The sequence below is a fragment of the Varanus komodoensis genome, unplaced genomic scaffold (genome assembly GCF_004798865.1).
Source record: "Varanus komodoensis strain SLA01 unplaced genomic scaffold, ASM479886v1 scaffold4, whole genome shotgun sequence".
In the NCBI taxonomy this organism is placed as follows: domain Eukaryota; kingdom Metazoa; phylum Chordata; class Lepidosauria; order Squamata; family Varanidae; genus Varanus; species Varanus komodoensis.
This window is the reverse complement of record NW_025335941.1, coordinates 19,061,811-19,074,419: the sequence shown is the minus strand read 5'-3', so window position 1 is coordinate 19,074,419 and position 12,609 is coordinate 19,061,811. Positions and strand designations below refer to the sequence as shown.

The 12,609-nt window shown below is 34.5% G+C and overlaps 1 protein-coding gene across 1 annotated transcript in view; it reads left to right on the top strand.

Moving 5' to 3' along the window:
* NCAM2 (neural cell adhesion molecule 2) overlaps nt 1-12,609 on the top strand; it is a 269,390-nt gene that overhangs the window by 142,383 nt on the left and 114,398 nt on the right. Inside the window, 4 exon segments of the mRNA XM_044441751.1 lie at nt 499-705; nt 1,564-1,707; nt 3,925-4,062; nt 12,020-12,137. Coding sequence (XP_044297686.1) covers nt 499-705; nt 1,564-1,707; nt 3,925-4,062; nt 12,020-12,137 — 607 coding nt within the window.

Below are 12,609 nucleotides of genomic sequence, written 5' to 3'. Positions count from 1 at the left end.
CAATTAATCTTACCTAGCCTCTAAAATTACTTTTCAGTCAAGTCTTGGTGCAAAAGAATTCTTCCATTAGACTATAAAAAAAACAAGGTAAAGTTAAGTTGCATTGTAATCAAATTGCTGCCAATATGCATGGATGACTTCTTTAACACCGTTAAAGTTGTGCACTGATTCATTGTGCACTGATAAATAGTTCATTTAAATATATAATGATCTGCATTGGCATTTGCATTGTCACTAGTTCTGTGTGCCCTACAGGTTTCACTCAAAAAGGCAAATTCTGACCTCATATTAGTTCATCACTGTCCCAAAATGGTTCTTAACATTGTCCCAAAATATTGAATCAACATGCTTCATTTGATCATATTCTTTTAAAAAAATCTTATTTGTTTCCAAAATATACATCAGTCAGGAAAGTTTGATTATAGAAAACATAATTAAATATACTGTCTAATCAAACACTTTTTATGTACCTTGATATCCTATCTATCTATCCATTAGTAATTGGTGAACCAGAGAGTATAGATTGGTACAACCCACAAGGAGAGAAGATTGTTTCTAATCAAAGAGTAGTTGTGCAGAAAGAAGGTGTCAGATCACGACTAACCATCTACAATGCCAATGTGGAAGATGCTGGGATATACAGGTGTCAAGCAACAGATTCTGGAGGACTGACTCAAGAAGCTACTGTTGTTTTAGAAATTTACCGTAAGTTACTTGCAAGTGGGATTAAAAATAAAATGATGAGACTCTCTTTTTAGATATGACATACAAAAATGTTGAGTATAATGTTTGCTAAATTTAATCTTAGAAGGAATGGGTTTGTCCTGTTGTTATTTCTTAGAAATTGCATATATTGAAAGTGGTGTAATAGAACTTATCCCAAATTTCACTGAATTTCCCTATTTAAAGTACGAGTCACACTGTAAAGATTCACAGTGCAATTTTCAGAGGAGACAGCATAAGACAATTGAATTCAGTCCAAATTCTTTGCAATAACTTTGGTTGATAAGGTTTCTATTCTTGTGAAGGTGTGTCCATTGCACATTGATTGGATGACTGGTCTAAATCTTTTTTAGATTCTCAACAAACTTATTGCATGTTTTAAGCCTTGTAAGAAACACTGGATATTTTTTATAGAAAAATGTCTAACATAAATAAATAAAGGAGGCAGATCTAGCCCATATTTTTATAAGGCCCATTCATAAATTCACATTGCCTAAAAGTGGACATATCTGGAACCTTAATCCTTGAACACAAATGTATTGATTATGGTATGATCTTTTGTAGACTAGCAGATTAATTTTGTAAAGGATGCTTGCTCTTGTGAAAATTGATATGAGAAATAAAATGAAACTGGAAAAATAAAATGAAACTGTTAATTTTGAATTTTAAATGTACATTTATTTATTTTCTTTGCAGCAGATTAATATATTAAGAATACTTCCAGTGTTGTATCCAGAGTATTTCAAACATTTTAAAGTGCTGAATAAATTCTAATTATTATTTATGAATTCTCAGCAAAGGCCAGGAGAAGCTGTTAAATTGTGCTTTCTTCTTTCTTAGAAAAGCTCACATTCCAAGATATCTCATCTCCACAAGAATTTGTACAGGGAGAAGATGTGCAAGTCATTTGCCGTGTTACTAGTTCACCTGCACCTATTGTCAGCTGGTTGTATCAAAATGAGGAAGTCTCAAATATTGCTGACAGTTAGTATTTTGGTAACTCTTTAAATTATATGTTTTTATTCTACATTCAGCCAGTTTAAAGAAGGATACATTAATATTCCAATTGAACAGTTGTACAGGATGACCAAAAATGTGAGAGTTAAATTCACATAGTGCAACTAAAGTATTAATTTTTCAGATTATTCTGCCCATGTGAATATTTATTTCAGTGATTTCAGTAATTTAGGGATCTGGTCGCCATTGAATTATAAGTGAGTTCTCAAGGTGAAGTGTTGGTTGTTTGTGATGACAGAACTCTGTACTCTTTCCCCTAACTGTTTGCATGATTTTTGCCAAGCATAGTACAGAAGACAGGGATCAGAAAGATTCTAAAATTTGTTAATCTTCACTTGTTTTGCCAGACTGCTGCTGTTACTGAAGACTGAATAACCATGTTTAGATGCACATGAACACACATATCAGCCATGTTAGGGAATGCAAAGTCTCAGGTAGAGATGTGCAAGACTGGACAGTGAAAAATCTGTCCCTCTAATAAAGATAATGCATTATTTGCAAATACAGCCCAGTATGCACCTGTTACGAAGACCTCTGCTGGGTAAACAAGAAAGACTTGCCTACTGATGCTACATCCTTACTACCAAACTGCAGAACCCATCTCCAGCTTCAGTAGTCTCATTGGACCTTATTTAAAGCACAAGTCTATGTCTTCCCCTTTCTCCAAGTTCCAGCAATTCCTAAATCTAGTGGAAAGAAATTGGTAATTTCTGTTCCTGTTTGAACATTCCACATTGGCACACCACCCCCTGAACTGGTTCAATTGGTGCATCCAAAAGGATAAGAAGGGTGATTTTTGACTGAAACTGGGCAGCCCCATCCTTGGGTGCTCACTGCTAGCTGTTTGTGCTGAATTGTGCATGAAATTATAATCATATTTTAGATTTAGATTTAGATTGCTGCTCTGATTACCAATATAATACTCTGACTAAATAGAATAAAACCTAAATAATGGAGAAAATCAACATTTTAATTCATATTCTGTACCATTTTGAGATTGTTTATTCTTAATCCCTATGGCTTTTTATGGCTATTTTTAATGTGTTATGTAACCTTCATCCATAGCCTGTCTTTAATCCCAGTGACTGTTTCCAAATAATATAGCAATGTTAAATGCCCACTTTCTGGGGGAAAATAACATCCTTTTACTCTCTATTGGTCACGATCAGTGCATTCTTCTTGAGTAACTAAAGCTGTTGCTTCAGATGCAAAAATAATTTGTTCTGCTCAATCTCTGTGGATTTTAAATTGTGCAATTCAATATTAAGACAAATTAGGGCATGGAGAACCCTGATTTCAGGAATGTTCATTTCAGTTCTAATTTCTGTGGATTTCAGACAAGAATATAATCATGGCAATATTTTTCTATACCCAAGTTTAGATACTACTTGAAATTCCCTATTACCCTAGTAATTCTGAAGCAAGTCTCTAGTGGACATCAACTAAATTAATCATGAAGAACACCTGAATAAATGTTAACAAAAGATGAAATTATGTTTTGGGGTTTCTCTAATGAAATTTATATTTTGCATAAAATGAACCATTTGCTATACAATTTCAGTTTCATCATTTGAAACTGAAATTCATCATTCATAATATTACTTCCCTATGGATAATTCTGATATTTATTTAGTTATTTAAAACATTTCTATGCCGCCCCATCGCAACAAAGCCTCGCGGCGGCTCACAACACATGGGGTACATTACTGGTTTAACCTACTTCAGTGGTAGCAAGGACTTTGATTAAATGTGGAAGCTTTGCCATTCACCTAATATTCAGCAGTGTTGGGGTGTGGTAATACTGAAGTTCAGCATGTGAAAAAGCTGCCTTAAAAGAGAAACTCCTAAAAGAGGCACTTCTTGTTTGATAGGCGATGTTTTGCTATTGAAATTCAGTTATATCCATTAGTTCATAGTTAACCATCCCTTGCACATTTCTTAACTGTGATATGGGCTGCATAAGATTGACTGTTATTTATATTGTGTACATTGGTAAAAATGTAAAGCAATGCATTTCAGAAAATCAGGATTTAAAGAATCTGAGGTAGGAGGACTGAAGTAGGATTACATTTTGCATTTATGTAGAAATGTGTTGTGTTGATTTTGTTGCAGTAGTTAGGCATTTAAATTCACAGTAGTACCTTCACTTATTGATACTATTTTATCTCTCACATGCATTTACAGATAGATTTGCCATGTTGCCAAACAATAATCTTCAAATTCTTAAAATCAATAAAAGTGATGAAGGAGTTTACAGATGTGAAGGAAGAGTAGAAGCCAGAGGAGAAATTGACTTTCGGGATATCATTGTACTTGTGAATGGTAAGGAGAAGAACCATTCTAAATTATTGTATATTGCTTTGGTGTCTTAGAATAATGAAAATAAATATTGGGGGATTAATTGCAATAAGCTGCAATTCTTATTACTGCAGACTTCTCTAAACACACAGGAAAATACACAAGAATATGCCACTTAATATAAAATAACAAGAAATGATTTACAAGTCCACTGAGCATTAACATATAATCACTACAAATAATATGCACAGTTAAGGTTTCCTCTGGTTTTAGTACACCACAAAATGCACTATAGATCATTATACGTTGGTATGTAAATATTTAAGTTGTTATAACATTCATGCATAATGCCAATATTTATAAGCATATAATATGACTGTTAATATTGAATGAGTGGGCTCTTAGTGAGTATGATACTGCAGGAATGATTATGTTCTTTCAAGATTTCAGAAAACTTTCCCTTCTAGAACTGAGTCAATATGTTATGGTTGCACAAAGTTATTATCTCCTATCATGAACTATAAATATTAACTCATGCTACTCATGAATTGTTCTTCGATATATTTTTTTCAAAAGCCATCAACAATTTTAAATGATATGGTAACAGTAGAACAGTGTAGTATATCATGATTCTAAATGTCAATATAATCAGCAATATTTATGGAATTCTTCTAAATATTCATACTAAGTGTTGTTCACGTATTTATATTTAAAGTCAATTCTAATTTAGTAAAGCAGAACATTAAAAACAAGGCAAGGTCCAGGGCAAGGATGTTTGCTATTTTTTGTTAAGGTTTACTTATTTATTTTTATAGGTTATCTTGTTCAGGTGATTTTATGACCTCCTTGCTAAAGGTCATAGAGGTCATAGAAAAAGGAAAGAGAGGAGGAGGAAAAACTGTTCCTTTTTATTTTTTGCTTTGCTTCTTGCAGCAGAGCAAATGGTAGGTTTTTCAGTAGAAAATGAAGTGTTTTCTGAAATAAATACTTTCCCCAAGGATACTTTGCCCTCTCTAGAAAATGTTTCCAAAGTTCAAGTATAAATTGAAGTTCTAGAAGCGCCTTCTCCCAAATGGTATATTTTGCTCTGTTTGGTTAAGTTTCAAGATTGATAAGGAAAGAAACATTTTACTTTTCCCTTAAGTAAATCATTTGAAGGAGCTGAAAAGTGGACACAGTTGTCCACCATTACATACATAGTTATGGTAAAAATTACTGAAAATTATCAGATTACCAAATTTTGCAGTTCACATTTGGTATGAGAAGATTCCCAAGGTAAAACATCCTGAACATTCTCAGAGTACATCTCAAGGCATTCCATGTGGAAATCTTATATCCCAAAATGCATATCCCAAAATGTTTGAGGTAGGGAAATTAAAAGCACACTTTTCCATCTGGGCAGACAGGCAATTTTTCCTGATGGGTTGCAACACAACTTCCACATTCTGTTAATGCAAAGCAGGATCATCCAAGTAGATCAACAAATTATTCAAATACATAATCAGGAACTTATCCAGGAAGTCCTGAAAAAATTCAGTCATGAAATGTGTAATAGTAGGGACCCACACCAAACCAAAAGACATCATGAGTAATTCAAATGCATCATACCTACTGAAGAAAGCCTTTTATCCCATTTATCTCCCTCCCATACCTGTAGCAAGTTGCAAGTGTTCCTCAAATTTTGTGAAAACATGAGTGTGAATGCTGCAGTGCTCTGGGATAAGGGTGACGGGATGCTGACTGGGAACAGTTATGAATTCAACTTTCTAAGACTCAGGTCTGAGTCTCATATATAGCTCTGTGTGACCTCAAAAGGTGGGAAACTGCTTCCAGTTTCCAACAAATTTGGCCGGTGGTTTGACAGGTCATTTTCTTTGAGGTATGGGAACTGGTGCAGGAATAGGAGCTGGAGCAGGCACTGGAGCAGGTTGAGCTTATTGGGTCACCTGCAAAGTTGTGTTGGCCTGTGCCAGCTGCTTTATTTGATTCTGCAGTGTGAAGCCCTTCTGCAATAATTTCCACCATATCAGATCTCTAGGGATTAAAATTAACCACTGAAAAGGGAAGGGGGATTGAGATTAGGCTCAATCTGTTGCGATGTTGATGTGATCTTCATTGGTAGATTATTCTGGGAAGGGAATCAGATGACAATTAACATTTGCAAATTATTACTTGCAAATAAATGATTAAAGTGGAAAAAATAAGAACACACATTCTGTAGTCATTAAAAACAAAATCAGAAAGTAAAATCCAAGATTCTACTGCAAGTTGGAGAACGAAGTCAGGAGCTGAAAGTGGAGATGGTCGAAAGGTTATGCTTCTTGGAAAGTGTCCAAATCTTCAACTTGATCAAGTGTATATATACAACTGGAACATTTCATAATTATTATGATTTTTTAAAATTGAAATTGTTAGATATATTTTGCTTCAGTAAAATCCCTAAAGTACTTTCCATTTCCATTCGAACCAAAAACTGGGTGCCAGCTCTAACTACTAATTAATATCACACGCTGGTATTCAGTTCCGTTTCTCAAGAGGTGGGGCAAGAAGATATTATTTTTCTAGGGATTCTGGACTTAAAAATAGGATACTTGGAACAGTTAAGTAATTTTAGATTCTGGAGTTTTAAGTCCTGCACTGAAACAAGTATTGATTAGGAATGGTACAACACAGGACTTTTGTTTCGAAACAGGATATTTTAGAGTACCTAACACTGAATGTTACTATGTCAAAATTCATTTCTAACAGTTTAAGCCTCAGACTACATGTAGGCGATAAAGCCTTTTCATCTAATTTGTGCAAAGAAATATAGTACTTTCACTAGAAATGTACTATACTGAAGTAAATTTGGATTATAAATATGAATCTGTAGCTTCATTCCTTCCCATGCCTACGCATAACAGTGCTACAATATTGTGTATAACTTATTAACATGCTGTTACTGTGGCTTAAGACTATTTTACTCAATAAGGTTACTGCAGCCAGGAATCTATCCATCTGAACTAGATTTTATGAACATTGTTTTGAACATGAAGTTCACATGTGACTTGATGCAGAGTACAGTACAACAAATACTTTATCTCCAAAAAAAGCAAGTCCCTCTTATCATTCGGTTATATTGGGTTATTAGTGTCAAATGGTTGTGTTAGGCAAGCATATCCTTGTTTTCAGTTTATCTTCACTTAAACTGCCAGATTGCCCAGGAGCTTTTGGTGATGAACTTTGTCAAATGCTTTTTGGAAGTCCATGTATGGAGTCAGTAGCACATTATGCTGGCAGAAAAGTTTGTTTTTGCTGCAAAGTAATTCTGAAAGTTTGGTAAGACATCTTTCCCTTTGACTGATGCTCTTGAAACCTTGTTCTCTTATACATTTAACAATTCTAGCTTTAATAACACTTAATTTTTTTGTAAGAGAAGCTAAATGACTGTTAAATAACTGTAATTTCCTGGTTCTCCCAAGTTCCATTTTAAAAAAGTGTATTACCTCTACTCCTTGTGAGGAAGTTGATTTTGTATGTGCGCGCGCGTGTGTGTGTGTGTGTGTGTGTGTGTGTTACAAATATAGGCTGTTTTAGAAATTATACAAAAACACAGTTTTGAGGTAAACAATTAAAAGGCAATATGTTTCATTTTAAGTTTTAATTTATACAAAAATATGTGTGATGCATAGTTAGCCATTAATTGCAGTTAATTTAAACTGATTATGTATTAAAATTCCATGTGCTCTGATGAAGGTGTCTTTGCCCATTCCCAATAACAAACTACTTAACTATCCTGTAGTTAAAGGAACTTTTAAAGGCCATTTGAAATGTTTAATGAAGCTATGTAAAAATAACAAAGTGTTATAAAGTTTAAATTGCCATTACAAAAACTAAAAATGAACAGTTTAGAAGCCTAATGTTTAAAGGTTTAATGTGCACTACTTCTCCATATAGTTTGTTTCATTTCACTTAAAATAGCTGTAATTCGGAGGCTGCATACAATTGCTTCCTTGTGTGGGTTGTTTCATGTGGTGAGCCATTTATGTGCTGCAAATTTTCATGTAGATTGGCTGTAGTTTCCTCCATGCTGTCTCTATTATTAATATTCAAAGTGCATGTCTCCATCTTAAAAACTCAAAAATGTTGTTATATTTTAAGGCATGACTCTGTACAAAAATTGCATGGTGGTTCTGGTGAAGCTTAGGGGGGAAAAGGAACTAAGGCTTCTGCATGGCCAATGGTCAAGATTCCTGAAATGTGAAGTCAAAAGCCATAGAGGATACAAACAGGTTATGGAAGGTTATCTTTATGGAGATTAGAATGCCCCCAAAGTAACCCTGTAGTATGTACTGGCCAAGCAGACATAGAAAGTACCTATATTGTGGAACATTCTCTCATGAACTTGTGCCATATCAGTATCCATGGCAAATTTGCTACCAAGTCAAAATATATGGATTATATAAAGTGAAAGTACTTTTTTAGAATCACTGGAAAATATATTCTTGATGTTTTAGAATCCATTTTTTTCTGAATATAGAGACTCTTTTTCAGCTTTTAAGGTAGCAATACTTGAGCAAAATGAAAGGGGCAATTCAATGTAAAAGTGCAGAAATGAATTACATTTCTAAAATGTTTTCAACTTTCTGTTTCAATGTTCTGATCTCAGTTAAATGCAGCTTATGGCCAAATGGCATATGAGCTTCCATAAGCAAAATATAGTTTCTGATCTTCCTTTTCCTTTGTTTTATCTGCTGACTAAATTTGAAGAAACTCCAAGGAGGTGAAATATTGTTGGGAGGTGTGGGAAAATTCCTCTTTATAATGCATTAATTACAAATTAATTTTTGCACATTGACTTATTTCTTTACTTATCTAATATGTGTGCCCTTGTTGCATTGCCTATTGTATAGGGTGGCTAGAAAGAAATGTTTACCAGTTCTCCGAGAATGTATGTATGCTTTTGGCACATCAGAATGAATGCATTAAATATCAAGTTTGTTATGATTTCTTTTGAAAATAGATTATTAAATATCTATTAGGGGTTTTGTGTATCTGTTTCTACCATTTATTGTGGTTCTCCCTACCCTCTTTTCCTGTTTTATGATGGCCTTTGTTTTTAACTGAGAAAAACTTATTGTGTACCTAAAAGGCTAGACAAGAACCAGTTTGTGAATCTGACAAAACTCAGATTGGTTAAGATCAAATCGGAAAATCTTTGAAGTAATACAGATATTCATGGCTTGGATTGAAATAGGTACTTCCACATGTGCCAAGAAGGTACTCATAGACATGCTGTTTTACACTTTCTGTTAAGAATAAGGTGGTATGAGAAAATTTAAACTAAATCTACCATTTATGTAAAGACAAAAAGGAACTCATGCAACCTCTTGGATAAGCAGAAGTTTGAGAAGTTATCTAATACAGTATCATGGAAAGATGCCTGTGAATCTGTGACTATTTTTCTTCTACACATGATTCAATCCTTTGACTATCTTGCAGCGTAATAGAGACAGATTTAGAAGACTAGTGTGAATAATGAACTGCAGAAGTCAACTCTTCCACTAAAGTTTAAACTTGACACAGTTCAAGCAATAAAAATGAACTATAGTTTGTTTATAGGAATTAAATATGGGGGGCAGCGGCATCACTACTAGACAGCTAATTTGAAACTGCTGTCTCACATCAGTGCACAGTTGCAGTACATCTGCATCACTGTCAGGAATTTGTGTTAGGATACATTTTCATTTAAAGTAGGTGAATTAACATTAATCAGAATCTTTACATTGATGTGCCCAAGAAAGCTCCATTCTTATTTGCATTGAAATTGTATTAATTTAAGAATCCAGGTGCCTGAATTATGTGAGTTGCATTAAACAGTGCATTATTCAGGCTTTTGAGATGGTGGTTCTTGAGAGCATTACAATTTTGTATTTTAAAAAGCATTTTTGGCAGTGATATGACTTTTGAGGGAGGGGTTGTTTTGGAAAACCCTGAATTGGAAAAAAATCCAATTTGCAAATTTGCTTGGAAAATTTTCAGATGTGTTAGATAAGATTTAATTGTCTGTGTTTATTTTATTTGTATTTCATAAACAAGAAATTAGGCCATGTTAGTATTTTGTTTCAATAAATTGGTGTATCTATCTTCAGTTATTTGAATAGGGAATTTACAGCACATTTAATATGAGTAAAATGTTACATTATGTGGACAATTTAACTGGAGTATTTTTTTAAAAAAAGTATACTTCCCTTATATTGTTTCACTGAAAAGCAATGATTCTAACAATGATACATGGAGGGAATGAATCTACAACCCCCTAAACATGGTCTGAAGGGCCCTAGGATGGTGAGGATTCCCATATCTGAAGTTGGACAATGTACTTCAGTTTTGGCTTTGGAATCAGAACCCCAAATATCCCACCCCTCACAGCTGATATGGAAAGAACTCCACTGGTTGTTCTCTGAGGTCAGGAAAGTAACTTCAGAGATGGGTTAAATGGAACATTTCAGCTGAAAGGAAGAGGAGGAGACTAGAGTGGCCAGGATAGGAGGTACTGTAATACTGCTCCAACCTCTCTTGTGAAGCTCAATGCAGATAAGACTGAGATGGTTCTTCTGACTGCATCAAAGGTGTTCAACTGGTTCTTAAAGGGGTTGCATTCACTTGAAGCAGCAGGCCCATTGCTTAGGGTTCTCATTGATCTATCTTTTTCAGTTGAGCCTCAGGTGGCCTCAGTGATGTGGAATACCTACTACCAGCTCTGACTGGTAACCAAGCTATGCTTTGTCTGGAGCTGCCCTTGAAGACTATTCAGAAGCTGTAGCTTGTAGAATGCAGACCCTAACTAGATCTAAACATAGAAGACCAGTTCTGGCTGGTTATTTGCATATTTCTAAGTCCATGCCAAGGTGTTGTTTTCACCTATAAAGGTTTACATGGCTGATTTTAACCCATGAAGCCTTATATGGCTTGAGTCTGTGGTACATGATAACATGCCTCTTCCAATCACAGTCTATCCTGAGGCCTTCTCCAAATGCTAACTCTGAAGGAAGGCTTTATCTGCCACCCGCCACCCTAATCTATGGAATGATCTCCCCCACTGAAGCCTCCCTAGTGCTAACTTTGACATGTTTTTGGTGCCAAGTTAAGATGGCCCTCTATTCCAAGGTTTTTCAAAATGTACATGGATATTCAAGGGCTTGAGGAGATTACCCATTCCAGGTTTTTGTGATGCTGCGCCCTATTGAATGTTATTTTAACTGTTTTTACTTTTTGTTTCAAAATGATTGTATTGTGACAAATATTTTATGTCATTTTATTGAGCTGCAGAGCCTAAATCCTCTCCGTGTGTGTGTGTGTGTGTAGACTTGCACAATTGTAGACAGTTTGAAAGTGGAAATCTGCATGTTGGTTCAACTCATGTCACATTGAACTGGTACCAGTGTAGGGAAATGGAATGGAATGGATTTCACCCCCAAAACAGATTTCTCTAGAAGTATATATAGGCTTCTAGAGAAAACAGTGCAATAAAACATTAAAATGCAAGTGTAATTCTTTTCTGGCCATTACTTGTGTTACCAGCCCATACAATAAGTATGTGTTGTGATAATATGTTTCAACAAACACTTAAACCTTCATCCCAAAATAGTGTAAAATAATAAAATGTCTGTTGCAACTTCTCTTTGCAATTGTTTCAAAACCACCCCCAAATCATAATTACTGAAAGAAGCTAAACAAATAGAAGTTGGAAATAGAACTATAAGATGTTCATTGGTTTAATTCTTGCTGTCAGTAAAATGAGGTATTATCATTAAATGTTTTCAGGAAGGGAAATAAGTTTGTTTTAATTAGTACTTCAACCGTATTCACCCTCCCCATAATCCAGAGTTTTGCTGTATTTGAAAATAACGTTGATATGGAGGAGTTGTTTTAGACATCATGAAGAACCTGTGTGCTTTCCATTGCCCAATTTCACATACATTTTTCACATTTTGTCCAGTTCCTCCAGCTATTACCTTGCTCCAAAGGTCATTTAATGCTACAGCAGATCGAGGAGAAGCAATTACTTTATTCTGTAGAGCAACTGGTTCTCCTGAACCTGAAATCAACTGGTACAGGTGAGTTCAGTTATATTATCAGAGATAATTAGAAGGCAGTTGACGCAGGTAGTCTTAAATAGTAATAAAATATTTTGAGTATATATTTTTTAAAAAACAATTTGAGTACTAATTAAGTAAAATTTTGTATTCTCCTCTCAAATATTACATCTGATTTTATTCCAGATGGAATATTTCTTAGAAATTGTCTAAATTATCATGGAACAGTGCTTGAATGATGTAAATATAAGAAATACACAGGTAATAAAATGTCAGTCATTTGGTTTATACATAAGGTGCATGTAGGATGGAGACAGATTTGAATTCAGATTTTCTCATGAAGTACAATCCAAATTTAGTCCCTTAAGAACAAATTCCAATTACATTAGACATCAGATCCAGATACTAGTTTGGTTGCACACAAAGGCATTTAGTTATTGCAAATGTGACCAGTGCTGTGAACTATTTTAGCAAACCTTTTTTTTAATTGCAA